The following is a 24300-nucleotide window of genomic DNA, read 5'->3' as shown; positions in this document are numbered from 1 at the left end:
AATCGGTATCTTGCATGTGTGCAACAGGATGATACTGTGGCTAAGATCTGGGATATTTCATCGGCTATATGCTTGCAGGCTTTTCATGAGAGCGAAGAAATTAAAGCGCTGGCATTCTCACAAGATGGTCGATTACTAGGAATGGGATGTTGGGGGGGGAAGATAATCATCTGGGACTGGAAAAACAACCCTCGCCATCAGACACTTACAGGACATGAAAGTTTAATCCTCTCCTTGTCATTCTCAACAGACGGGGCATGGCTTGCTTCGGCCTCCTTTGACTGCACAGTTAAAATTTGGGATGCTACAGTACATGATTCTGAGGAGAAATATACACCCCACGTCGACGCCAGAGAATCTATTGAGGCCCAGGTTGGTCAACGACTCACTTTTTTATCTCCCTCAAGCAGCCTCCAGGTGTGGGATACTTTTACAAGCAGCTACATTGCACATCTATTAAAAAAAGCATACAGTGATATAAAAATCTCTGCCGATGGCCGCATTGTTGCCGCTGTATCAATAGATGAGGAAAGACCCGGGACTGGCATCGAAATCTGGCACGTGGAGTCAGGCAATTATTCAACCATGTGCAGTCGCTATTCAAATTCCGAAGGCTCGATAGCCCTCTCAGGGAATGGTGAGAGATTTATAATAGGCTTTGATGAGGGTATTATCCAGGTATGGGAGTCTCGTACAGGCCACTTGTTGAAAGAGCGGCAGTATGAACATCCAAGTGGAGAATATTTCATGATTCGGGCTATTTCTTTGAATGGTGAACAAATTGCCTGTACTATCCAAAAAGTCCATGAATTGGAGGATGAATTGGAGGATGAATGCATTATTCATGCTGAGAATTTGAGCACTGGCGCTCTTCGTGAATTTTGCTCTCTTGATTCTAGGGTTTTCGATTTAGCCCTTTCTCAAAATGGAAAGCGGCTTGCAACTATCGGTCTATATTGGAGCGGAGATATTTGGGATGTGGTAACGGGTGTCCATTTGGCGGCGTTCTCCTGTGATGATGAACCACCCAGGCCGATATGGGATCTGACTCCAGGCTTCATCAACCTTGATTTCACCGAGACCGCCGACTCACCAGAATTGGAGGAATGGGAAGACTATTTAGCCAAATACTACATCAGTCGTGATGGCGTTTGGATTATAAGAAATGGTAAGAAGCTGCTATGGATACCGCCGCAATATCGGCCAAAAGACGCGTTTGCATCGGGATCAAATATTGCAATTAAGCGAAAATTAGGTCGCCCGTTTGTCATTGGATTTTCAGATAAAGGCCTTGATGGCCTTTAATTAAATAAGTCTCTGCTGATAAATCAACGAAGTGTAACATTATGGAACAAGTAATCATTGGAAGGATAGGTTTAAAAGCGCATATATTGTCATTTTCATCTTCATACACATGCGCAAAGCTATATCTCAGCGTAGCTGGTGCCCTCCTACAAGAATATTCCCTCTAGATAGAGATGATCAGATGGTAGGTATTGTTCTTAATTGCCTTAATTACAGGTTGGAAATTATTAAAAAATAGGTGTATTCTGATAGTTCAACAAATATGATCATGTCTGCGGATACAATCGCCGGAGATTTCAGAATTCTTGCATGATTGGCTAAGTGGACAAATATTATTGGGCAGTAACGTAATAATAGGTGATAGGATTCACTAGGAGCGGGGAATCGCCTCGTGTTGCCCTCAATCTGAGTTTCCTGAGCTTGCCTTTATAAAGCTACATCTCGTCAAGCTGGGGTTTCTCCTTGGACTCAGTATAATCATGACTAATCCCCACGACTACACTGTCGGGTGGATATGCGCTATCCATACCGAATACGTTGCCGCCCAAGCCTTCCTTGACGAGAATCATGAAGGACCTGATTATGTATCTCCCAACGACAATAACGACTATACGCTTGGCAAGATCGGAAATCACAACATCGTTATCGCCGTGCTTCCAAACAGCGAATATGGACTTTCGTCTGCGGCGGGCGTCGCAAGAGATATGCTCCATAGCTTTCCCAACCTCAGAGTCGGTCTGCTCGTAGGAATTGGTGGTGGCGCACCAAGTCGAAAGCATGATATCCGACTTGGTGATGTTGTAGTGGGCGTTTCCAACAATAGTGGGAAAAGTGCTGTATTCCAGTATGACTTTGGAAAGGCCATGCAGGGCCAGGAGTTTCTCGAAACTGGATTCTTATATCAGCCACCACCAGTTTTACGAACAGCTGTCAATGGACTTATGGCGCAGTATGACATGGAGGGGAATCAATTGAGTGAGGCAGTCAATGATGCTTTGAATAAGAAACCCAGGCTACGAAAGAAGGGCTATTCAAGGCCTGGAGCAAATACTGATAGACTTTACCAGTCACAATTTGTTCATGCCAATAACGAGATGGGTTGTGCGGAAGCCTGTGGTGACGAATCATCCAATCTAATCAAGCGAGCCGAACGGGATGAAGAAGACGAAGTAATGGTCCATTATGGCCCAATCGCTTCAGCAAACACACTCATGAAGGATGCATTAGTTCGAGATAAGCTTACATCAAAGAAGGACGTTCTATGCTTTGAAATGGAAGCAGCCGGACTCATAAGTCATTTCCCATGCCTAGTCATTCGTGGTATCTGCGACTATTCGGATTCACACAAGAATGATGAGTGGCAGGGATATGCAGCCATGGTAGCCGCAGCATATGCAAAAGACCTCCTTGGTCGAATCTCTCCAACCAGGGTTCAAGCTGAAAAGAAGATTAGCGAAGTATTAACCGATAGTCAGTGAACCGAAATCCCAATAGCGGCTACTCTAACACTCCACAGTTCAGAAAGATTTGTTAAATGTACAGAAAACGGCACAAGACATCAAGGCGGATGTACACGCAATGAAAACCGATAGCCACGTCGCAAACATCGAGCGCTGGCTTTCACCCGCCGATCCATCCACGAATATCAGTAATGCAAGAAAATCCCGGCATCTCGGAACTGGGACATGGTTTTTAGATAGCCACGACTTTCATCAGTGGAAGCGTGGCTCTCGTCGGCATTTGTGGCTTCACGGCATGCCAGGCTGTGGTAAAACAATCCTCAGCGCAACTATTTTCGACCACCTTGCCCAGGATGGTTGGCTAATTCTTACTTTCTTCTTCGACTTCACCGACACCAAGAAGCAAAAATTGAGTGACATGCTGCATTCACTTGCATTCCAACTCTATGCCTCCGACTTGGACTCTCGAAAGGCCCTTGACAATTTACTTGCATCTTCCGACAGCGCTGGCAGGCGGCCAGATACAAATGAGCTATCTGAATGCGTTAGAGCCATAATGCGGCCTCATAAAAAACTCGTCATTCTATTAGATGCTCTGGATGAGTGTTCAGAAAGAAGAGAGCTGATGCAATGGATGAAAGAGCTAGTGCAGGATATCACAAATGTCCAGGTTATAGCCACTGGTCGGCCCGAGCACGATTTACAACAAGAACTTATCCCATTGTTGGGAAAGAAAAACTGCCTCCCTCTCGATAAAGAGTCGGTGGATAAAGATATTCGCTCTTATATCAAGGCCAGGCTCGAGGAGGGCCAAGAGTTCAAGAGATGGGCCAACTTTCCGCATGTGCTGGAACAGATACGAGTTGCAGTCAGCAGCAAGTCCAATGGAATGTGAGTTTTTCATAAGATAAAATACCACTATTCCGCGTATACTAAACACCTGCATACTTAGGTTTCGGTGGGCAGCTTGCCAACTAGATAATTTGCGAGAATGCCTTGATCGCGAGACACTGCAGGATGCGCTTCAATCTCTACCCAAAGACTTGAACACGACATACGCTCGAATTCTCCAGAATATTCCTAAGGAGCGTATGAAAAAGACAATCCGCCTGCTTCAGTTCCTTCTCTACTCTGAACGGCCATTGGCCCTTGAGGAGGCTGTGGATATAATCGCAGTTCGCCCCAACGAAGGCCAATTCGATGTACAAGACCGACTCCCGTGCCCTGAAGAGATTACTGGATACTGTTCCAGTCTTATATCGCTTATACAAGCCTCTGGCTCGACTGCAGCGACCAAGTTACAACTAGCCCATTTCTCTGTGAAAGAGTACCTCCTGACCTATGACTCTCCTGATTTTATTTATCCAAATCCCAGAATTGCTATTACGGAAACTTGTTTAGCATACCTTGGAAGCATTCCGAATGTTGAAACTGCTACGATAAAAGTACAGTTTCCATTGGCAGAATATGCAGCACAAATCTGGATGGGTCATGCCAAGGTTGCGGAAAAGTCAGAGCCAACCCTTGAGAAAATCACGGGATTCTTGCTAAAAGGGGGACAATTCCAATGCTCGATCCATCTATTCAATCCCGATGGCCTTGTCTATCGTCTTAGAAAAATGCCTACAGCCTCGCCACTTTATTATGCATGTCTCACTGGACTTACAACAACTGCACAGAGACTTTTATCAATTGGCGGAAACCCAAATGCCCCAGGCGGCCACCAGGGCTATCCGCTTACAGCTGCTTCGAAATGTGGTCACCAGGAGATTGTCCAGCTGCTGTTAGATAGCGGTGCCGACGTTGATGCCAAAGGCGGCTTATACGGCGTTGCGCTCAATGCCGCATCTCAAGGAGGCCATGAAGAGATTGTCCAGCTACTTCTAGATAACGGCGCCGATATCAATGCTAGACAAAGCTCGTTTGGCTCTGTGCTCGCAAGTGCCTCGGCAGCAGGTCGCCAGAACATGGTCCAACTACTGCTAGACAACGGTGCCAATGTTAACGCCAAAGGTGGCTACGATGGATTTGCGCTCGGAGCTGCTTCAAGATACGGTCACCAGGAGATTGTTCAGCTGCTACTGGATAACGGCGCCGACGTAAACGCCGAGGGGGGCGAATACGGGTTTGCGCTCCAGGCCGCTGCAGTAAAAGGTCACGGAGATATTGTTGAGTTGCTGTTGAATAGAGGCGCTGATATCAATGCCAGAGGTGGCTACTACGGCTTTGCGCTACAAGCTGCTGCTGCAGAAGGGCATCAGGAGATTGTCAAGTTGCTATTGAAGAGAGGTGCTAATGATAATGCCGCCGGCAGCCATTCTGGCTGTACATTCAAAGCTACTTGAGACAGCCCTGTGGTTATATCCATGGGAAGAGATAGTTGAAGATTGGCTAGCTGCAATGATCGACTGCAAGGGTTTGCCCATGATTATTCGGTTAGTGCTTCACGGCGATTTCAACCTACCCCAAGACCAAAGCAATCTTAGGGTTCAATTTTGGCAGACATCGTCAAGTTAGCTTCACAGCGATTTTAACCTACCCCAAGGCCAAAGCAATCTTAGGGTTCAATTTTGGCAGACACCGTCAAGTTAGTTTCACAGCGATTTTAACCTACCCCAAGGCCAGGCCCGAGTTTAAATTGGCCAGCGCCCATGGGTTGTAAGAGAATCAATTGAATATCGCCGCAAACCATTGATATAGAATTTACCGCACCAACCCAGCAGTGAAAGAGAGCATTAAGTCTAGTTGAACACAATCGAAATAAATTGGACGATTTGGCAGTGGTATGTTGCCTGTGTAGTTGGCTGTCTCCTGTAGCGAATCATCTGGTAATTCATAGGCCGGCTATTGAAACGTCCGTCGAGTTAGCGTGAGCGACACCTTCACAGCAATTTCTTTCTACCCCGAGGCCGGCCAGAATGAGGCTAGTGCCCCACGTTTCCAGAACAGCAGCGCCTCCGATAAGCACCGATAAGAGCTGCGTCAATGAATTTTCAACCAAAAGATTCAGACTCACCATCAACAGCAACCAACCCGCCATACCACTCTTTTCTCTCCGTGTAATATTCACTCAATCAAATCAATCAAATATCTTCCTCGCTCAATCATCCTCTCCAAAACCTCATCCCCCTCCACCCCCGCAGCCATGTCCGCCATAGACCCCGACCTCATGGACATCACCCTCGACCCCAAACCCAAACACCAAGACTCAACCGAAGACGACGACCCCATCACCGCCAGCTACCAAGTCTTCCTCAACCCCTCCCTCCCGCTCGGCCGCCGCCTCCTCGTCCTCCAGCACCCCAACCGCACCGACAACACCCCGCGCCCGCCGCCCACCGAGCTGCGCCTCAAGGAGCACTCGGGCATGGTCGAGGTCGACATCCCCCAGGACAACACCACGGCCTACGACCGCGAAAAGGGCCTCAAATGGGGCCGCGCGCTGCAAAACTCCATGGCGATCAAGAATGGCGGCAGTCACGGCCTGGCCGGCGGTTTTGGCGTGGGCGCCGTGCAGCAGCGCGCGCCGCGCAAGAAGAGCGATGTCGAGGAGGACGATAACCTCGACTGGAACGATGCCGTGCGACAGGGCAAGGTGCTCAGCACGCAGACGCTGGGCGGCCAGTATCCCGACGCTGACGAAGTGCAATACATGGTCGGCGTGTTCCAAGGCAGTACGTCAACCCCTCTATCTATTCATCTATACCCAAATAACTAACATTCTTCTCCCAGAGGACCTCCATCTCACCCCCGTCTCCAACCTCATCCACCTCCGCCCCCAACTACACCACCTCGACGCCACCACCCAGCAAGACCGCCAATCCTCCGCCGCCGCCGCAGCTTCCTCCAAAGAAGGCGGCCCCGCCCCAGCAGCCGCCGCCCGCGCCATCCACATGACCATCAAGACCGCCGCCGACGGCACCGCAGACGGCGTGTCAACAGAAACAATGGCAGACCGCCTGCGCTCAGTACAGACCGAGCCCTGGCGCAAGATGCGCTACACGGATGAAAACGAGGAGACGGCCTGGGAGGTGTACAACGACAGTCTGTTTCTCAGACCAAAGGCGGATCCGACAGCAGCAGCGGGAGAATCTGTGCCTGCGCCTGAGGATCATGATCTGGAGGAACTGGTCCCAACGCTCGGCAACAAGTGGAACGACACGGAGTTCCTGGAATCCATTTCCGGCATCACGAAACCCGAGCCAGCCCCCGTTCAGCCGGTAGAGAAGAAACCAGAATCTAGAGCCGTCACAGCTCCAGTGGAAGAGGCACCACCTCCCAGAACTACTGCTCGCCCTAGAGCCGGTGCTGCTGCGGCATTGGCTTCTCGAAGAGGCGGAAGGTCAAGAGCCACAGGGGCCTAGGTCTAGACCATCATCTTATTTGCATTGGATCCGGTGTTTTTGGAGTCTTGTGGATTTTGACATTTTGAGCTGTAGTCTTACTATGAGACAGTAGCTAGATGCTGTTTACATTTACAATTATATACAACAATTTTCCTACTTCATCATCATGGCCTTTGCATCATCGGCTACATGCGCCAAACTAATCCAAGAAAAAAAAAGTATTATCCTCAATACCAAGGATCAATTTTCGAGCTGATGATAACGAAAAAAAAAAAAGAAAAGAAACCCCCCCACCATGATAAACCACTCCTTACTTATACTACCGCTCAGCCCTCTCCGAATGTAATTCCCATCGCTGCTGCCCCTCGCAAGTCGTTGGTATAGTAATAGTACATCTGACATGACCCTAACGATAGTATCCCGCTGAATGCCCACGAAAACTAGCTACCCTTGTAACGCTGCATGTTTTCACTTTTCTTCTTTAACAAATCCTGAGCGACAAAGTTTCCCTCCACAGTCGCCCAAGCTTGTTTTTTTTCCTCTTCTTCCCAAAGCATAGCATAAGCACAAAAACTGCTTGTAGTCCAATCCTTCCAATTTGCTTTACGCATTCCAGAATTTCTTGGTGTAAAATAAACATGTAATTTGTTTTGAATCTCTTTCAAAATCAATCAGGGCACCTTCAGGTCGCCTTTACTATCCCATCAGCATGTCCGCATCCAGGCCAATGGAGTGCAGGAATAAGTTGACGCTGCTCAGCCGCTCCTTTGCCGTTGCCGGAGGAAGCGTCTTGGCTAGAGTAATGGTGCCAATGACACGGTCTTTGACCGCAAGGACCAAACGAGTCTGTTGGTCGTTGCTGGCACCCAGACCCAGAGCTGCAAGGAGCTGCCAGACATAAACGTCTGATCCGGAATCGATGCTGCCGGGGAACATGTAAGGCAGCGACACTTCCAGTCGGCTAAAGAGGGTCTCGTATGTTTGGTCCCTAGAAAAGATGGGTTAACTAACATGCAACTGAAGTGATCGGCTATAGAGTTATGACTTACCACTTCTCCCATTGTTCAGGGGTACCGTCACCATTCTGCTTCAGAAGCACAGCACGGCTAAGAATCAGGGTGAGCATTGAGACTCCAACTCTGGTTTTGGCAATCGCATCAACGTTCAAGTTTGTAGCAATTAGATTCAACACGCCATCCACAATGTCAAGCCCGGTATTATTGAAGAATTGCATGAGCGATGGCATGACAGTCGACATGAACAGATCAATATTCTCCCACATCCTTGGGTTCAAAACAGTCTCGTCATCAGATACATCCGCTCCCTTCACGACGTCCAGCTGGTCGAGGTGGTAAATGATCATCGTCATAATCGTGGTCCGTTGCTCGAAGCTGAGGTGAGGGAAAATTCGGGGAATAGCCTTCTTGCCCTTTGCGCAGGACAAGAAAGCAATAAAAGGGTGAGGAACGATGACTCCTATGGGCTCGTGTACCTTCAGTTCTTCCCAGAGCCGGGCATTCAGAAGCTCGAGTGCCGTAGCCCACTCTCGATGCTTTTCCTGCAGCGCCTGGTCTGCTTGGTCGGTCAGAGGAGGTGGCATGAGTCGAACGTGGTCTTCAATCTGCATCAAGGTAACGTAGACCTTCTCGGCATTGCGCAAGATGGTCTTACGGTCAAGGCTGCTAGCGGGTGACTTCCTTTCACTGCCAGCTCGGTGGTGGTGAGCCTCGTTCTCCGCGGTACGCTTGATATTGAGTAAAGGCTTTGGAGTTTTAGCATTGCTGAAGGAGATCTTGCCCAGACTGCCGGCAATTACGAGCTGAGGATTCTTGGGCTTATTCTTGGCCGCCTCAACAGCCCGTTGGACCTGCTGTTCCATTCTTTGAATATGATTCTCAGCAGGTCTGCCATGGCGGCGCATGTTGCCATGGCGGCCACCAGTCTGGAAAAGATAGGTCTGAGCAAAATTGCTGAGCGGTTGGCGAGGGTCTTGATGCTGGCCGGCACGGATGTGGCTATAGACTTGATAGTAAAAGTCCTCGGAGAGGGAGGCGTCGGAACTCTGCTCGGTAGGATCACCAGTTGCGGAAACAAGCTGCTGGAGCTGGATACGACTGATGAAGCTCTTGTCTTGGCGGGTCATGACGCCGTTATCCTTGGACAGAAGCCAAATCTTATGGTTGCGCTTCGCTCTCTTTGTCTCTTGATCCAAATATGCTGCCTTTTCCTCCTCAGACATGTGGGCCAGTTGAGGATGAGCGCTCATTTGCGCCAGCTTGGAGGCAACGCTTGGCGATTGAGAGTATTCTTGGTCAACAGCCGCACGAGTTGCATCGGTCGACAAACGGTTGGGATTTTGGAGGATCTGCATGGGCTGGACTGGGGGGAACGGCCTGTCGTTGGAAGTTGTTGTGTTGGTCATGCTGCCCGGGAGGGACAGGCAGCTTGGCCGCCGGAGTGGGTGTAACCTTGGCCTGTGAGGCTTGGGGTCGCTGTAAGATGGCGACAGGTTGCGCGTGGCCGTGTTGAGGGAGAGGAGAGGCATGCTGAGCGGGCGGGTAGCCAGGAGTGTGCTGGTGCGCAGCAAGCTCCGAGATGACTGGCTGCGGCGATGGCTTTGCCTGCGCGCGCATGGCCGCCTCAACCTCTTCCAAGCTCATCATCTTCCTGCCGACACTGCTAGATAGGGCCGGTTGAGGAGCCGGTTTCGGGGCAGCAGCTGTCTTAGAGGGGCCGATGCCCCAAATGCTCTGGTCGACATGCAGATCAGGTAGAGGCTCGGGTTCATTGTACTTTTCATAACCGGTGCGAACAGGCACGGGCTCTGTATAGTAAGACTGTCCATATGACTGCTGTGCGTAACCGTGTTGAGCGTATGGCTGCTGAGCGTACGAGTGGGCGGGAGCGGCAGCAGGCTGGCCCTGGTGCTGGAGTCTGAAGCGGAGATGCTCCTCCTCCGCAGAATTTGCGAGTTTAGCAGTGTTTTTAATGAAGTCGAGTTTGTCAAGCTCGGCGGCAGAAAGTGGATTTCCGCCAGCCGTTTTGCCTTGCTCGTCGACGTCAAAAGATTCCTGGCCAAATGTTTCGTCATTGTTGGCATCGTCAGCATCGTCAAGTCCGTAATAGGTATCTTCGAAGTCGAGAGCATCTTCGCCATCGCCATGTTGGCCAGAGAGGGCGGCAAATGAATCATACGGTTGGGCAAAGCCAGGGGCGGCCGAATTGTGCGCGCCGGGGCCAGTGGGATCGAAACCGAAGAAAGACATATTGGGTGGTTGTTGAGGAATTGTGCGTTATCGTTCTAGGAGATATATTGTTAGTTTGTGGTTCCAGGAGTACGTGTACATTGATCGAGACGCTACAAAGCAGCTCTAGAGTTCGAGCAAGTTCGCCCAGGCAGGCTGTCATGTCCAGCTCGGTTATCAACCCAAACTCTCCCAAGAGCCATGAACCTCGTCAAGATCATATTTGCACAGCTCTCTGTGAAGTCTTTGGCACGTGGATGTCTCCGCATTTGTTTGCATAATCTGTCGTCTTTGCGCTTGGCGAGGCTGGCGGCGGGAGCAATCGACAAAGCTCGATGCCTGACACAGCTCTTCCGCTCAATCGCACCCAGCAGAGCTTGAAGAGGACGAATTCGCCGGTCTCGTGTAGGTGTGATATGGAATAGAAAGCGACTTACCGCTAAGATAAAGAAGGGATCGCGAGAACTTCAACAGCGCACAAACCTATCATGGTGTCTTCCCGCAGCAAAGCCGAGGAAGTCAGAGCCAAGTAGGTCGCAAGCTCAAGCTCAAGGTAATCAAGCCGGCAAACGCTGTTTCAAAAAACCAGCCCTGTCCAATAGGGCCGCGGCGTAGGAGGAGAGTCGGAGGCGATGAAGCGAAAGCAAAGCACCTGGAGAGAAAGAAGCCCAATTGTGCGGATTTGGTGAGGGAGACTGACGTTGAGCGAACAACCCCACATGGGCAATTTGCGCCTGGTGGCGGGGACTCACTCGGCGAGCTGAGTCACGTGGTCGCTGGGCCATTCCTACGATGCACTACAGCAAGACATGTACAGTAAAACACAATACAGGCAAATACAGGGAGCTTTCTTTGTACTAGAAAAGACATCCACTCTATCTATAAACAAATGAATTGTCTATTCACAGATATTGATAGGCTATTCGTCAACTAGAAATGAACCTCTCTGCATTCCGTTCGTAGTTTATCTCAATGGACTCAAATTGCTTTAAGCAGTGGGCTATACTATTAGATGGACAATTCAACCCTCTCATCACACCGCTACTGACGATCAGATGAAGTTTTAAATGTGTTGTAACAAGTAAGTAGTATTCGATAACTGCGCAGATTTTGCCATCATCATTGATCTCGGTGGTTTTACGTCAAAATGCCGATCAGCCGCGGCGGTTCGGCAGCCAAGCCCAGCTTCTGGTGAGATGGGAAAACACTGCATCTCTTTGGGCGGGATGGCTTCCCTGCTCCAAACAAATAAATCCACCCACTTGCATTCAAAAGAGAAACAAAAGAGTGTGATGCTCATTGCAGTTTTGATCTGAATGGTTGGTATCAATATCAAAAGAGTTGATTATCTAACTTGGTATCCATTCGTAAATCCTACCAAATACGAGGCATCAGACGAGTTGACAAGGGAGTGGATTAGCGAAGATCAGCGCTGAAGAGCTGCGAAACAGCTGTGCGCTAGTGGTTACAGGGCGGACATGGATCAAGACAAAAAATGATGGGAAAACACATATCTCGAGACCTGGTGTGTTTAGGTAACTGTACATATACATAGCCTCACCTCGTATATACTTCTCCTTTCTCGAGCCGTATTTACTGTACAATCAATTCGTCAGCCCCCTTTGCCCTCTGCACCAGCAGCCAGCCTTATCTCTCCAAGATCCCGCCTATCCGTCTCCTGAATCACAGGCGGGGCTCCCTTCGGCCAGTGCTGGATCGAGAAGCCTTCTAATCGCAGTATAGCGACATTCCATCTGTCTGATGCCGCTAACAGATTAGCAAGGCCCAACTGTCATTTTAATCTGCCTTCAAGGCTATGTACTGCATACTAGGTACTTACGCATAGTAGTAGTACTAGTAGTAGGGATCTGATAGTGGCCGAGGGGCTAAGAATACGCAGATATGTGGTGCTACGACGTACTGCAATACTCGCTTCCGCGGTGCTGTCAAATGATGCGCAATGATGCCGGCACCGACACAAGTAGTAGATACCTCGCACCAGCGCCTGCAACCGCCCAACGCCGCGTACCCGCAACTCTTCCCTGCTCCCAGCCCTGGGCTCAGCTGCGTAATGCTGCGTACGCCATCCTGCATCTCCTGCAGCTGCTAGCCTGCTCCTGGTATAAACCACAATACGAGACACGCAAAAAGCACTGGAGGATCAAACGACTGGCCATCCTTTTTCCTCGTCCTCCCGCTGCCCTTCCCACAATTCTGGACGGATACCCGCCTCAGCCCAAGCAGCGCCTCCTTTTTCATCATCTTGTGTTTCAGAGTCTTCATATTGTGCACTCCGGCATTCATCGCTTGCGCTGCACCGCACGGCTCCGTGGCTGATCCGACCCAAACCTACTGCAGCGGGTGGCGCCAATCTCTCGCCGCACTCGAGCTTCCCTTCTGTCACGAACCGAATTGACGAAATCGGCCATGGGCGTCTGACGGCACTTGTCCCCGATTCCAGTCGCTGCCCATCACCCCTGTCCCATTTGCATTGTTTCCTCGATCCTATAAACATATAAACAGATCGCCCTCCTCCTTTTTCGATCGTCTCCATCTCGCCTCTTGCACATTTCTCTTCCTTCTTCCTCTTTTTCATTCTCTTGGCAATCGCTGCCGCCCAGTCACCATCATGGCGTCTGGGAATGCGCGCTACGTGCGCTACCTGCTCATCGCATTCTTTGTACGTGGCTCTGCCAGGATGGAAATTGTCGTTGACGCATGGGTGTGCTAATCAATTTGTGGGCAAAGACTGTTTTGATCTTCTATTTCGTCACCAATTCCAAGTACGAGGGCGTCGACATCAGCAAAGGCACATTTGCCCCAGGCTCCAATCAACAGGCCCAAGATGGATCCAAAGACACCAAGCCTTCGACGCAAAAGGCTCTGACCGGCGATGCCAAAGATTTCCCTCTTGCCATGACGCCCAACGATGCCGGATTCAACGATCTCGTCGGCCTCGCCCCCGGTCCTCGAATGAATGCCACTTTCGTCACTCTCGCCCGGAATAGCGATGTCTGGGAGATTGCTCGCTCGATCCGTCAGGTTGAGGACCGCTTCAACCGACGATACAACTACGACTGGGTCTTTTTGAACGACAATCCCTTCGATGACACGTTCAAAAAGGTCACCACATCTCTCGTTTCCGGCAAGACGTTCTATGGCGAGATCCCCAAGGAGCACTGGTCGTTCCCTGAATGGATTGACCAGGACAAGGCCAAAAAGGTTCGCGAGGACATGGCTGAGCGCAAAATCATCTACGGCGACTCGATTCCCTATCGCCACATGTGCCGCTTCGAGTCTGGCTTCTTCTTCCGCCAGCCACTGATGATGAACTACGAATACTACTGGCGAGTCGAGCCCTCCGTCGAGCTCTACTGCGACATCCACTACGACCCCTTCCGCCTGATGGCCGAGCAAGGCAAAAAGTACAGCTTCGTTCTCAGCCTGTACGAGTACCCGGCTACCATTCCTACTCTGTGGGAAAGCACCAAGAAGTTCATCAAGAACCACCCCGAGCATATTGCTGCCGACAACACGATGAAGTTCCTTAGTGACGACGGTGGTGACACGTACAACAACTGCCATTTCGTACGCACTCCCCTCCCTTGCACAGCCTGAGCGAGAAAATGACTAACCGGAGATGACAGTGGTCCAACTTTGAGATTGGCAGCTTGGATTGGCTGCGCAGCAAGCAGTACATTGATTATTTCGAGTCTCTGGACAAGGACGGTGGTTTCTTCTACGAGCGTTGGGGAGATGCGCCTGTCCACTCCATTGCGGCAGGCCTCATGCTCAACAAGAGCGAGATTCACTTCTTCAACGACATTGCTTACTGGCATGTGCCCTTTACACACTGCCCCACCGGAGAGAAGACGAGACTCGACCTGCGCTGCCACTGTGACCCCAAGGAGAACTTTGATTGGAAGGGCTACTCTTGTAAGGCTCCTGCTGGTGACCCTCTAATGACTATGAGCATAACTAACTCTTTTTTTTTTTTTTTTTCATAGGCACATCCAAGTTCTTCGAGGCAAACGGCATGTCAAAGCCCGAGGGTTGGGAGAACCAAAAAGATTAGAGAGATAAAAACGAAAATTATTCACACTTGACCATTCATCAAGCTTTCAATGGCTTGAGTCAGTTTCTACTTGGTTTTATTCGGTATACTTGGGTTTAATTGGCAGGCAGTGCCGGCATATTTTAAGCTGCATGGAACGGATAAGATAGGAGGCAACGAACAGAGAAAAAAGGGAAATGAATTGTTTTTTTTTTACACTGCCGGGAGGAAAGGAAGGATTATAAAGGGGCGTCTGACTGGCTTGACACGATTTGGACAATCATTGCTCATGTAAATATATGGTGAAATTCGAAGAGATGTACGCGTATGTTTTGACGTGAAAAGTTTACTTGTTCCTTTGTAAAACGTGAAACATGTGATTGATAATGGCTTGCTCCTTTTTCAAAACGTAAAATATGTGATTGATATTGCTTTTGTTGGTATTGTACAGTTCTCATCCGTCTTTAATCTATGGTTGTTTATACAGTGTCTAACCAATACTCTGCTCAGCTCCGGGAGATGAAAACGGAGATATTCTTCTTGTTGTTTTCGCTTGAATTCCCTTTAACCCACGGTGGCCTTCTTGGGCTTCTTGGTTCCGTATTTACTCCTGCTCGTCGTTCTAGACGCAACACCACCCTAAAGCCAAAAATGTCAGTATTAAGTCTTGCTTCAACAACTCGTTGTAGAGAAAATGGAAAAACATACCAAATCCAACGCTCCTCTAACCAAATGATATCTCACACCAGGACAGTCCTGCGCCCTCCCTCCCCTCACAAGCACCACACTATGCTGCTGGATATTATGTCCCTCGCCAGGGATATACGCCGTAACCACCGCCCCAGACGAAAGCTTCACACGCGCCGTCTTGCGCTCGCCAGAGTTGGGCTTCTTGGGCCTCACGACACCGACACGCAGACAAACGCCTTTCAGAGCCGGGCAGTGCGTGTTGGACAGCGCGGGGGGAGACGGCGTGGCGCGCGCGCTTGCCCTTGCGGATGCCGCGCAGGACTTGGTTGAGGGTGGCTTGCGGTGCGGGAGTTGTTGAGAAGGCTGCGGCGGCACGGAATGGCGAGAGGATTGATGAGGGTGAGGAGGATTGAGATTGGAGGAGTCGAGAGATGGGCGATATTGAGGATGATGGCGCGGTGGCTGTGAGGGATTGGCGGAGGGCTGGCGAGAAGAAGCTGCGGAGGATTGAGGCGGCCATTGTGGGCAGCGCAATTGGACTGCTTTTGGCAGTCTGGACGATGCGCGATGCTGCGATGGATAACTGAGTCGCTCGATATCAATATCTCGAGGCCCATCACCAAATCTTCCAACAAGGCAAGTGGGCTGGCTGAAAACAGTCACGTGATATCTACAATCTCGGAACCGCACATCTACCGCATCCCGAACTTTAAGCTGCTTCCCTCGTCCAGCATGTGATAATCCAGACCCCGCCATGAGCTCGCCCAGCCAGCAACGGCTAAACACCGGCTCTTCTGCCTCGGAAACCATCTCCCCCCGCGTAATCCATTCAATTCAATTTCTCTGCTGACTGTTCTTGTCCTATGTCTTTCGATTCGGCCCCGCACACCGAACGGTCCATACCAAGGTCCAGCGGTAAAAATGGTTACCCTCGGCTTGATGGTCGACACTCCACCGGCATTAAGAAACGTTCTGGGGGTAAGGAAAGCAGAAGACCGAAGGAATAGACCAAAGCTAAGGAATAAAGGGATTGGATCGTGAATCTTTCTTTTTTTTCCCTCTCTTCTTTCTTCTCGTCTTTGTTTATTCTCTTCTTCTTCATTTCTGCTCCTTCTTGCAGCTCGGCTCTTCTGTCTTAGTGTTTCTCGAGCTCCCTCACAGCTACACCATGTCATCGTCATTTACACGAGCTCTCCGCCCTGCCCTCAGCAGCGGCCGGACCCTCGCCCAGCGCGCCGCAGCTGGCATTGCCCGTCCAGCCATCCGAAGCAGCATGTAAGAGTATACGTCTTCATATTCTGTATCCAACACAGCTAACATCATGACAGCCCCCTCCGCCACCTCTCCACCACAGCCGTCAAACACTCCCCCCATCGACATCTCCGACATCCCCCCCCACGCCAATCACCCACCTCTCCGAAATCGAGGCCGCCATGACCGAGTCCGTCTCCAAATTCGCCGCCGACGTCGTCCTCCCCAAGGCCCGCGACATGGACGAGGCCGAAACCATGGACCCGGCCCTCGTCGAGCAGCTCTTCGAGCAGGGCCTCATGGGCATCGAGATCCCTGAGGACTACGGCGGCGCGGGCATGAACTTCACCTCGGCCATCATCGCCATCGAGGAGCTCGCCCGCGCCGACCCCAGCGTCAGCGTCATGGTCGACGTGCACAACACGCTGTGCAACACGGCCATTCTCAAATGGGGCTCCGAGCACGTCAAGCGCACCTACCTGCCGCGCCTGGCCACCGACACCGTCGCCTCCTTCTGCCTCTCCGAGCCCGTGTCCGGCTCCGACGCCTTTGCCATGGCCGCCCGCGCCACCGAGACCGCCGACGGCTTCGTCCTCAACGGCTCCAAGATGTGGATCACAAACTCCATGGAGGCCGGCGTCTTCCTCGTCTTTGCCAACCTCGACCCCTCAAAGGGCTACAAGGGCATCACCGCCTTCATCGTCGAAAAGGGCACCGACGGCTTCTCCATTGCCAAGAAGGAAAAGAAGCTCGGCATCCGCGCCAGCAGCACCTGCGTCCTCAACTTTGACGACGTCCACATCCCCAAGGAGAACATCCTCGGCGAGCGCGGCCAGGGCTACAAGTACGCCATCAGCATCCTCAACGAGGGCCGCATCGGCATCGCCGCCCAGATGACCGGCCTCGCCCTCGGCGCCTGGGAAAACGCCGTCAAGTACTGCTGGAACGACCGCAAGCAGTTCGGCTCCCTCATCGGCGAGTTCCAGGGCATGCAGCACCAATTCGCCCAGGCCTACACCGAAATCGCCGCCGCCCGCGCCCTCGTCTTCAACGCCGCCCGCAAGAAGGAGGCCGGCGAGGACTTTATCAAGGACGCCGCCATGGCCAAGCTCTACGCCTCCCAGGTTGCCGGCCGTGTAAGTGGTCTCGGCGTCGAGTGGATGGGCGGCATGGGCTTTGTCCGCGAGGGTCTGGCCGAGAAGTTCTTCCGCGACAGCAAGATTGGTGCCATTTACGAGGGCACCAGCAACATCCAGTAAGTTTCTTTTCCTAGCATGAAAATCGATTTTTTTTGCATGATTATATGGTGACTGACATGATATGACAGGCTCAACACCATTGCCAAGCTGCTGCAAAAGGAGTACACCAACTAAAACAAACTGTAAAAAGCAATGATAAGAAAAGAAATAAATGAATAAAAAAAAAAGTAATAAAAGATAGAAAGGGATGGGGAGTCTATGTTTTGTAAATATCCTCATATAGATGCCAGTCTCACTACCACCTTTTAATCACAAACGATAAAAAGTCGTCTACTCTCCCACCAGAACTGTAATATCAGCCGCATATTTATCAACATTCATTCAACATACAGTCTTGCAAACATGACTTCAACTCATTCTTGCAACCCTTTTTGAATCATGGCATCAAATTCTCTATTAGTAGCTCTGTATAAAACTCTTTTCGCTGCAAAACATCCCCTCGTATTTTCAACCCCGGCTTCCACATATCAAACTAAACGAAAGCAATATGAAAAAAAAGTCAAACCGCAACAATCTTTTCAAAAAGAAAGTACAGAGACAAGATGTATCCCAATCCCCCAAAAAGAGATTTTGCTTTTCGAAAATGAAAAAATGAAAAAACAGTCGCTGCTTTAAAAGAGTTGCAGAAAGAAATGAACGGTAAAAGGCGCACAAACCGTAGCCTAAAAAGTGAGGGGTCCTTTGATATTATGCCCCTTTCCCAAAAATAAAAGACACTCAAAAGCTCGCCGATTTTTATCCTCTCTACCCCATCCTGTAGGTATCACCAGTTGACTGTCATATCGTCTCGTCGCCTTAGCCAGTAAGAAAGAAAAAGAATCCGCCAGACGCATCTGCCGCGCCGTATCATGCTGGTTGCCCGAATAGCTAGGGCAAGGGTCGTTTGATATGGAGCTTCCATCAATTCAGCCGCATCCATTGCATTGCCGTAGTAAGCTCATCTTGTTCAACCGAGGCCACATCGTCGCTTACATGAAATACAACCCGGAACACATCTTCAGAATCGCTCACATCTTCTTCTTCATCCTACTCCAAATCTGCCGTGTAACTAAATCCGCGGAACTCTTCTTGCATAGCTTGAGACAGGACTATAATAGTAACATCGTTAGTATGCGTAGATAAAAGGTGACAAGAGTAAGGTCTGTTAAACTTACCAGACTGAACTGGTGTGAGAACGGGAGTAACGCTCGTAAACTCAGAGTCAAAGTTGCTCGTATCCGTGGCGCTCTTGATCTGCGGCAGGAAAGGGGGCTGCACTTTCTTGTGATAAATGTCATCCCAGTTGATGTTGCGGAAGAAGGGCTGGCTCATGATTTCCTGGGCATCCGTAGGTCCGCTTCCAAGACGCTGGTCAGGCTCTCGGGTGAGGAGCTTCTGCAGAATAGACACCGAATCCCTAGGCATGTGGATAGGATACAGCGGCTCATCGGCGAGAATAGCATCGTAAATCTCGTCTTCATCTTCACCTCTGAACGGAGACTGCTGCAAAAGCATCTGATAAATCAAGACGCCAAATGCCCACCAGTCAACCGCTCTTCCGTACTTTTTGTCTAGGAGAATCTGATTCATCACTGTTAGCGTTTGCGGTGCTGAAAGAACATCCTGGCCTCTCCAAGATTTGGTTGACATACCTCTGGGGCCATGAACTCGGGAGTTCCACAGAAAGTGCTCGTTGTTGATCCGTACCACATGTCCTCCTTGCAAAGACCGTAATCGGCAATCTTGATGTGTCCATCAAGCGTCAACATGATGTTGTCCAGCTTCAGATCACGGTAGATGACACCATTCTCATGGAAATACTTAAGAGCCAAGCAGACTTCGGCGGCATAAAACCTAGAATCAAAACGTATCAGTTCGCCTGCTCGCAGAAAGGGGGGTGAAAGAAACAACACGCTGGATTGACTCACTGTGCTCGCTTAGTGCCAAACTGGCCGCGCTGAATATGAAGCATGAGATCACCACCGCTGATGTACTCCATAACAAAGTAAACACGCGTCTCCGTCTGGAAACAGGCGTGCAGGTTGGTCAAGAATGGGTGCCTTTCCCGGTTGGCAATGAGGAACACTCTCTTCTCCGACTTGATACTCTCCACCTCGTCGTTTTCAATAATGAATTCCTTCTTAAGTACCTTGATGGCAAACAATCGTCTGGATCGCTTGGTCTCCGCCAACATGACCTTTCCAAAGTTACCCTTTCCAAGAACAGCAAGGAAATTGAAGTGATCAAGACCAATACGCGCTCCGGTACCTGGATCAGTAGCAGACGGCAGAGCCTTGCGCTGAGCGCCTCCGGGTCCTGTGGCAGCAGTTCCCTGGGAAGCAGCCGAGGGGGCAGGGGATTGCGGCTTGGGGGCAGCGGGTTGCTGCTGCTGCTGCTGGTACTGGGGCTGGCTCGGCTGCGCTGGCAGCGGCTGCTGGGGAGGAGGCTGCTGGGGAGGCATCTGGGGGGGGAGGCATCGTCTGCTGCTGCTGCTGTTGGGGCGGAGGTCGTTGCTGAGCTGGCTGCTGAGAAGCAGCGAAACCCTGGTCTACATTGGCATAATCGGCCGGGTTGTACCTGTGGTGCGCTGGCGTCTGAGGGGCACCGCCATATTGTCCTCCTTGAGCATAAGAATCCTGCTGTGCCGAGTCATATCCAGTACGGTTCTGGGCAGCGGCCATGGCTGCAGAAGCTGCAGCGGCAGCAGAAAGGTCGGAAGGCGCGCGGCCTGGGTGGTCTGGCCGCTGAGGCGACGTTTGGCTGGCATACATGAGTCGTGCTGCCTCTGTGGCTTCAGCAGAGGGAGTTCCAGGAGTCGAGCCTGCTCCGGCGCTCGAGAAAGAGCCTGATGAAGCGTGGCCGGTGATGGGGCTCTTGCTGGGGCCTGATCGCAGCGTCTTTTCTGACATGCGCTGCTTCTGAACTCTCATGCCTTCGAGAATTTGATTGGCCACAGCCATGGACATGCCACAGAAATCTGGGACCAAGTGAACACATGCGGCGTGACATGTGAGGCCACATTCTATCGAACAAGTCAGACAAGCATGCTTTGAAAGTGAAAGAAAAGTGAATACAACGAGCACGGCGACTTACCTGAACACTTTCTGCAATTCTTCTTTCCAAACGGAAGTATGTAGCCGCAGTGGCAGCACCAATTGGCCGTGACGTTGGAGAAAGGCTGGAACCTGTGCGGAATGCGGTGGTTGATCTTTTCTTCGTCCGGATCGGTTTCGGCGTTGCTCTTGCTGATACACTTGGTGACGACGCTAGGATAGCATTTGTTGTGGCAGGTATACTTGCAGTCTTCGCACTGCATGCCAGCAGAATATTTGAGAAAATCTCCGCAAAGCGCACAGCGCATGATGTTGTAGAACTGGTGCTGGACAAACTTGTGACCGTACATCTCGTGAACCTCTTCCTTGCGCTGTCGAACAGCGCCCTTTCGTCCCAGACCAAGATCCACCTGCCTCTGTCGGTTTTCTTTGACGAAGCTGAACTCGAGCTGAATCTGTCCAGCCGGCTCAAGGTTGAACCACCCATCCACAGGGCCAGTAACAACCTGCGGCTGGGGGCCCGGATCGCCAAAGGGCGCAGCTCCTTGGCCCTGGCCGCCCCCGGGAGTTTGGGGTGATGCTCCAAAAGAGCCAGACGTTGGGCTCATTGGGAACTGGCCAGGTCCAGAGCTACCCATTCTGTCGGCGGACACCCAGCCGGAGCTGTTCATCTCGGCCTCGATCCTCTTGCGACGCATCTCCTCGACGATATCCGATATCCGGACCCAGAGCAAGCCGATGGGCATAGGGTGCTCGGCAGGCTTGTCGTAGATGGTAAGCTCAATCTCGTTGGCCTTGTCAACCTCTATGTTGTGATACTCGGCTTCCCAGCGGTCATTTCTCGACGTCCTTGTTCGGGCCATGACAGTGTCTTCGACCTTGACGGCAACGAAAGTTTCTGGCCCTCGAGCAAATCGCCCGGTAGTGGCGTGATCCACGTCCTTGATGGCCACGACACGAATGGAAAGCTGACCGCTTAGGGGCTTGCGAAGGTTGGGAGTGTTGATGGAGTCGTCTGGGAGTAACTTGTTTAGTACGAGGAAGCTCAAAGTAGATTGCCATGCGTTACTTACCATCTTGGGCGTCGCTAGTGTCCATGTCGACATGCAGCTCCTCGTATCTCTTCAGTGCCTGCTTCAAGAGAAGAATCTTCTGCTTGCTTTCCACTCTACGAGCAGCGGCATCGGCTTTACTCTTCCGGTCGCCTTCCATGCCATACAGCTGAACCATTTTCTCAACGCCCTTGAGATACTGCTCTTCGACGTTGAGCTTGAACTGGATCTGCGAGAGCATGTGCTGGATTCGAGGGCCAAGGTAGGGGGTATCGTATTTGATCAAGTCTATGAGCGGGTGAATCAGGTTAGCAACAGCTTGCCATCTTGTAGGCAGGAAGGGATAGAAGATCCAGATGGGGAGAACACCGGACAGGGGTGGGGGGTGGCAGCAATTAAGAGCGAGGCGGTGGGCATCATCATCGCAGACATACCTAGCTTGGTGAAGTTGGGGCGAGTCTTGGAGGCTGCTCCTGGGCCCGGAGCACCAAACTTGGGATTCGGAGGCGGCAAGTCGCTGGGAGGGCCGTCTCGACTCATTGAGCCGTAGCCCTGGTCTCCAAACGACGACGAGTCCTTTGGCGGCGGAGGAGGGGCGCCATCGTCGCCGCCCAGCGACATGCCCTCGACGCCCTGGCCGACCTTTCGCAGCTGAATGTCCCGCAGCTTCTCCTCGAAGAACTGCAGGTTTCGGCGGCCATCGCGCATCTGGGAGTCGAGTCGGGAGCGGACGGCCTCGTTGTTGGTCTGTGACCGCATGGCATTGGCGGCGTTGATGAGCGCCTTCTCCCGCTCAATCTTCTTGGTGATGTTCTGGATAGCCTCGTCCTCATTCATGGTGCCGGTGGGGGGAGCGCGTTGCGTACGCGCAAGACGGTCTTTGTCTGGTTGGGTGGTGGGAGGTGAGGAGGAGGGAAAGAATCCAAGAAGCCGAAGCTACTACTAGTAAGAATGAGGGGAGGTGGTGAGGAGAGGAGCACGGCTGGCGGAGAGAAAAAAAACAAGCGGCTCCACGAGCAACGGACTCCACGAGCGTGGCCAGAGAGGCGGGCGATACGAAGCTGCTGGCGATGACCGGAAGCAAAGGGCTGGGAGCGTCTCTGGCGGTGGGAAGGGGAGAGTGCAATAAAATAATAAGAGCCTGTCCGTGGCCAAAAGGTGGTGTTTTGGGGTTGGTGGATGTCGTCAGTGATGGGGGGGGAGAGTCGCTAGGCCTGTGGCGGGGTTTGTTGTCGAGAGTCGGGTGTTTTGCAGACGAGTAATACAGGGCGCTGTAGGTTTAGGGGGCACACGCCGACACTAGCACTAAAGCACGGCCGTCCCCAGGGCTCTAGAGCCAGCTGCGATCCTCCAGAGCCAGCCACATACCACCCACACAGCATGGATCAAATGCTAGGAGCACTTTTACGATTTAATGTAGGGATGCGTAACAATCACAGCGTGGGGTGGTTTGGCTTTCAGGATTTACGGCCAGGATCGTCGTGCAGCTTCCGTGGGCTAGGCCAGTTTTCAGCTCCGAGGCTTGTTGATACTGGTGCCTAGTCGGTATGCTACAGTGCTACCAGAAATCTTGTTGTCAACAGATCAACACTCCATGTTGCAGCGATTCTCTGGGCGAGCACATGGTTTGTAAGTATCTGCTCAGCCGAATATCACAAGCTCTTGTACATACGGAACTCTTGTTCAGTGCTCAATAAGCAATGAGTCGGACTTTATGCGTGATTCCACATCATCTCATTCATCGCCAGGCGGGCGTTTGCCGGTCACATAGACCTACCCTATATACATGTAGTGAACAGAAGTTGCAATTTCCCTTTATACGAGATGATGCTGGGCCCCAAGCTCTACACCAGCTGTAGCCAAGACAACGAGATTCATATTTTGTGACATCTCTGATTGTGCTCAGCCAAATATTTGGTGCTGGGTGCCACCGTCTGTACCCTTGTCCAACGCCGTATCGGTCGTTATGAAAGAGGCTACGATCAGGCCGCAACCAAGCACCACCCGTGTATTCACGATGGACTGGATACTGTAGACGTCAATATCAACGCGGCCCTTTCAACATTCATATAACCAATACACGTATCGACAGCGGGCCAAATGATAGCACCCCATCCTATCTCCTCAAGAAGACCTCTCGTATAAACAAATGCGAAACCAACCACCCACATTCCACACCCGCAACTCCCGTAATATTAAACACTTACATATAGAATCCCTCGACCCAACTCAAACACAACCAATCGAGATGAGGGAACAAGGGAATTCTCGGCTCGTGAGAGCACAAAAAGCTTGACCCAAAAGTTTATTTACCCGCCACAACCTCCGTCCCATCACAAAGCAACCAACAGACGGGCTCCAAAAACGGTGTGGGTTTCCTTTGTACGACTCGTTGGCAAGAAAAAGGCAAAGCTTCCTCGGTTCCGGTACCGAGTGAGAAAAGAAAAAAAAAAAAGTCCTAGCTTCCTTTCACCTCTGCTTCGGTAATGTACTTTGAACAGGTAACGAAGTCCTAGATCTAGGGATGCTCCCCCTGCCACTTGGGCTAGGATATCAATGGCTACATCGGCTGATCGGAGTGATTTGCCTCATTGGCTTTGTCGCAT

General features: G+C 51.2%; 9 protein-coding genes across 9 annotated transcripts; 5 read left to right on the top strand and 4 right to left on the bottom strand.

Annotated features, from left to right (window-relative positions):
• Positions 1–585: 585 nt before the first annotated feature.
• Positions 586–1305, top strand: TrAtP1_007392 (uncharacterized protein; the record flags this gene model as incomplete). Its single annotated transcript, XM_066113505.1, has 1 exon — positions 586–1305. One exon carries the CDS (start codon positions 586–588, stop codon positions 1303–1305), a length of 720 nt encoding a protein of 239 aa, XP_065969591.1.
• Positions 1306–1765: 460 nt separating this feature from the next.
• On the top strand, positions 1766–5110 carry TrAtP1_007391 (uncharacterized protein; the record flags this gene model as incomplete). Its single annotated transcript, XM_066113504.1, has 3 exons — positions 1766–2775; positions 2822–3656; positions 3718–5110. The coding sequence occupies exons 1-3, from the start codon at positions 1785–1787 to the stop codon at positions 5108–5110; spliced, it is 3219 nt and encodes a 1072-aa protein (XP_065969590.1). The 5' UTR covers positions 1766–1784.
• A 674-nt stretch (positions 5111–5784) lies between these two features.
• TrAtP1_007390 (uncharacterized protein) lies at positions 5785–7258 on the top strand. The gene is made up of 2 exons (XM_014093018.2): positions 5785–6439; positions 6498–7258. Exons 1-2 carry the CDS (start codon positions 5911–5913, stop codon positions 7127–7129), a joined length of 1161 nt encoding a protein of 386 aa, XP_013948493.2. The 5' UTR covers positions 5785–5910; the 3' UTR covers positions 7130–7258.
• On the bottom strand, positions 7259–11047 carry TrAtP1_007389 (uncharacterized protein). The gene is made up of 3 exons (XM_066113503.1): positions 10794–11047; positions 8161–10412; positions 7259–8099 (listed from the first exon to the last, which is right to left on the bottom strand). Exons 2-3 carry the CDS (start codon positions 9654–9656, stop codon positions 7808–7810), a joined length of 1788 nt encoding a protein of 595 aa, XP_065969589.1. The 5' UTR covers positions 9657–10412; positions 10794–11047; the 3' UTR covers positions 7259–7807.
• A 1483-nt stretch (positions 11048–12530) lies between these two features.
• Positions 12531–14750, top strand: TrAtP1_007388 (uncharacterized protein). Its single transcript, XM_014093016.2, has 4 exons — positions 12531–13036; positions 13105–13944; positions 14004–14292; positions 14364–14750. The coding sequence occupies exons 1-4, from the start codon at positions 12986–12988 to the stop codon at positions 14429–14431; spliced, it is 1248 nt and encodes a 415-aa protein (XP_013948491.1). The 5' UTR covers positions 12531–12985; the 3' UTR covers positions 14432–14750.
• A 63-nt stretch (positions 14751–14813) lies between these two features.
• On the bottom strand, positions 14814–15910 carry TrAtP1_007387 (mitochondrial 37S ribosomal protein uS12m; the record flags this gene model as incomplete). The annotated part of the gene is made up of 2 exons (XM_014093015.2): positions 14814–15049; positions 15119–15910. The coding sequence occupies 2 exons, from the start codon at positions 15908–15910 to the stop codon at positions 14975–14977; spliced, it is 867 nt and encodes a 288-aa protein (XP_013948490.2). The 3' UTR covers positions 14814–14974.
• A 78-nt stretch (positions 15911–15988) lies between these two features.
• On the top strand, positions 15989–17879 carry TrAtP1_007386 (uncharacterized protein). Its single transcript, XM_014093014.2, has 3 exons — positions 15989–16375; positions 16429–17606; positions 17679–17879. Exons 2-3 carry the CDS (start codon positions 16534–16536, stop codon positions 17722–17724), a joined length of 1119 nt encoding a protein of 372 aa, XP_013948489.2. The 5' UTR covers positions 15989–16375; positions 16429–16533; the 3' UTR covers positions 17725–17879.
• Positions 17880–18636: 757 nt separating this feature from the next.
• TrAtP1_007385 (uncharacterized protein) lies at positions 18637–19783 on the bottom strand (the record flags this gene model as incomplete). Its single annotated transcript, XM_066113502.1, has 4 exons — positions 18637–18698; positions 18765–19170; positions 19242–19443; positions 19518–19783. The coding sequence occupies 4 exons, from the start codon at positions 19781–19783 to the stop codon at positions 18637–18639; spliced, it is 936 nt and encodes a 311-aa protein (XP_065969588.1).
• A 79-nt stretch (positions 19784–19862) lies between these two features.
• On the bottom strand, positions 19863–22531 carry TrAtP1_007384 (uncharacterized protein; the record flags this gene model as incomplete). The annotated part of the gene is made up of 4 exons (XM_014093013.2): positions 19863–20611; positions 20683–21657; positions 21716–21982; positions 22129–22531. 4 exons carry the CDS (start codon positions 22529–22531, stop codon positions 19863–19865), a joined length of 2394 nt encoding a protein of 797 aa, XP_013948488.2.
• Between the last annotated feature and the right edge of the window lie 1769 nt (positions 22532–24300).

This window comes from Trichoderma atroviride, chromosome 4 (genome assembly GCF_020647795.1).
Source record: "Trichoderma atroviride chromosome 4, complete sequence".
Classification (NCBI taxonomy): domain Eukaryota; kingdom Fungi; phylum Ascomycota; class Sordariomycetes; order Hypocreales; family Hypocreaceae; genus Trichoderma; species Trichoderma atroviride.
This window is presented reverse-complemented; position numbering and strand designations above follow the sequence as displayed.

Bases quoted from the DNA above. Each gene is read 5' to 3' on its own strand.
- TrAtP1_007390 (XM_014093018.2), top strand. From the start codon at position 5,911: ATGTCCGCCATAGACCCCGACCTCATGGACATCACCCTCGACCCCAAA. The intron at 6,440-6,497 runs GTACGTCAACCC...TTCTTCTCCCAG, and splicing joins GGTCGGCGTGTTCCAAGGCA to AGGACCTCCATCTCACCCCC.
- TrAtP1_007388 (XM_014093016.2), top strand. From the start codon at position 12,986: ATGGCGTCTGGGAATGCGCGCTACGTGCGCTACCTGCTCATCGCATTC. The intron at 13,037-13,104 runs GTACGTGGCTCT...TTGTGGGCAAAG, and splicing joins ACCTGCTCATCGCATTCTTT to ACTGTTTTGATCTTCTATTT. The intron at 14,293-14,363 runs GTAAGGCTCCTG...TTTTTTTCATAG, and splicing joins TGATTGGAAGGGCTACTCTT to GCACATCCAAGTTCTTCGAG.
- TrAtP1_007389 (XM_066113503.1), bottom strand. From the start codon at position 9,656: ATGCCTCTCCTCTCCCTCAACACGGCCACGCGCAACCTGTCGCCATCT. The intron at 8,100-8,160 runs GTAAGTCATAAC...CATCTTTTCTAG, and splicing joins CCTGAACAATGGGAGAAGTG to GGACCAAACATACGAGACCC.
- TrAtP1_007386 (XM_014093014.2), top strand. From the start codon at position 16,534: ATGACCGAGTCCGTCTCCAAATTCGCCGCCGACGTCGTCCTCCCCAAG. The intron at 17,607-17,678 runs GTAAGTTTCTTT...ATGATATGACAG, and splicing joins GAGGGCACCAGCAACATCCA to GCTCAACACCATTGCCAAGC.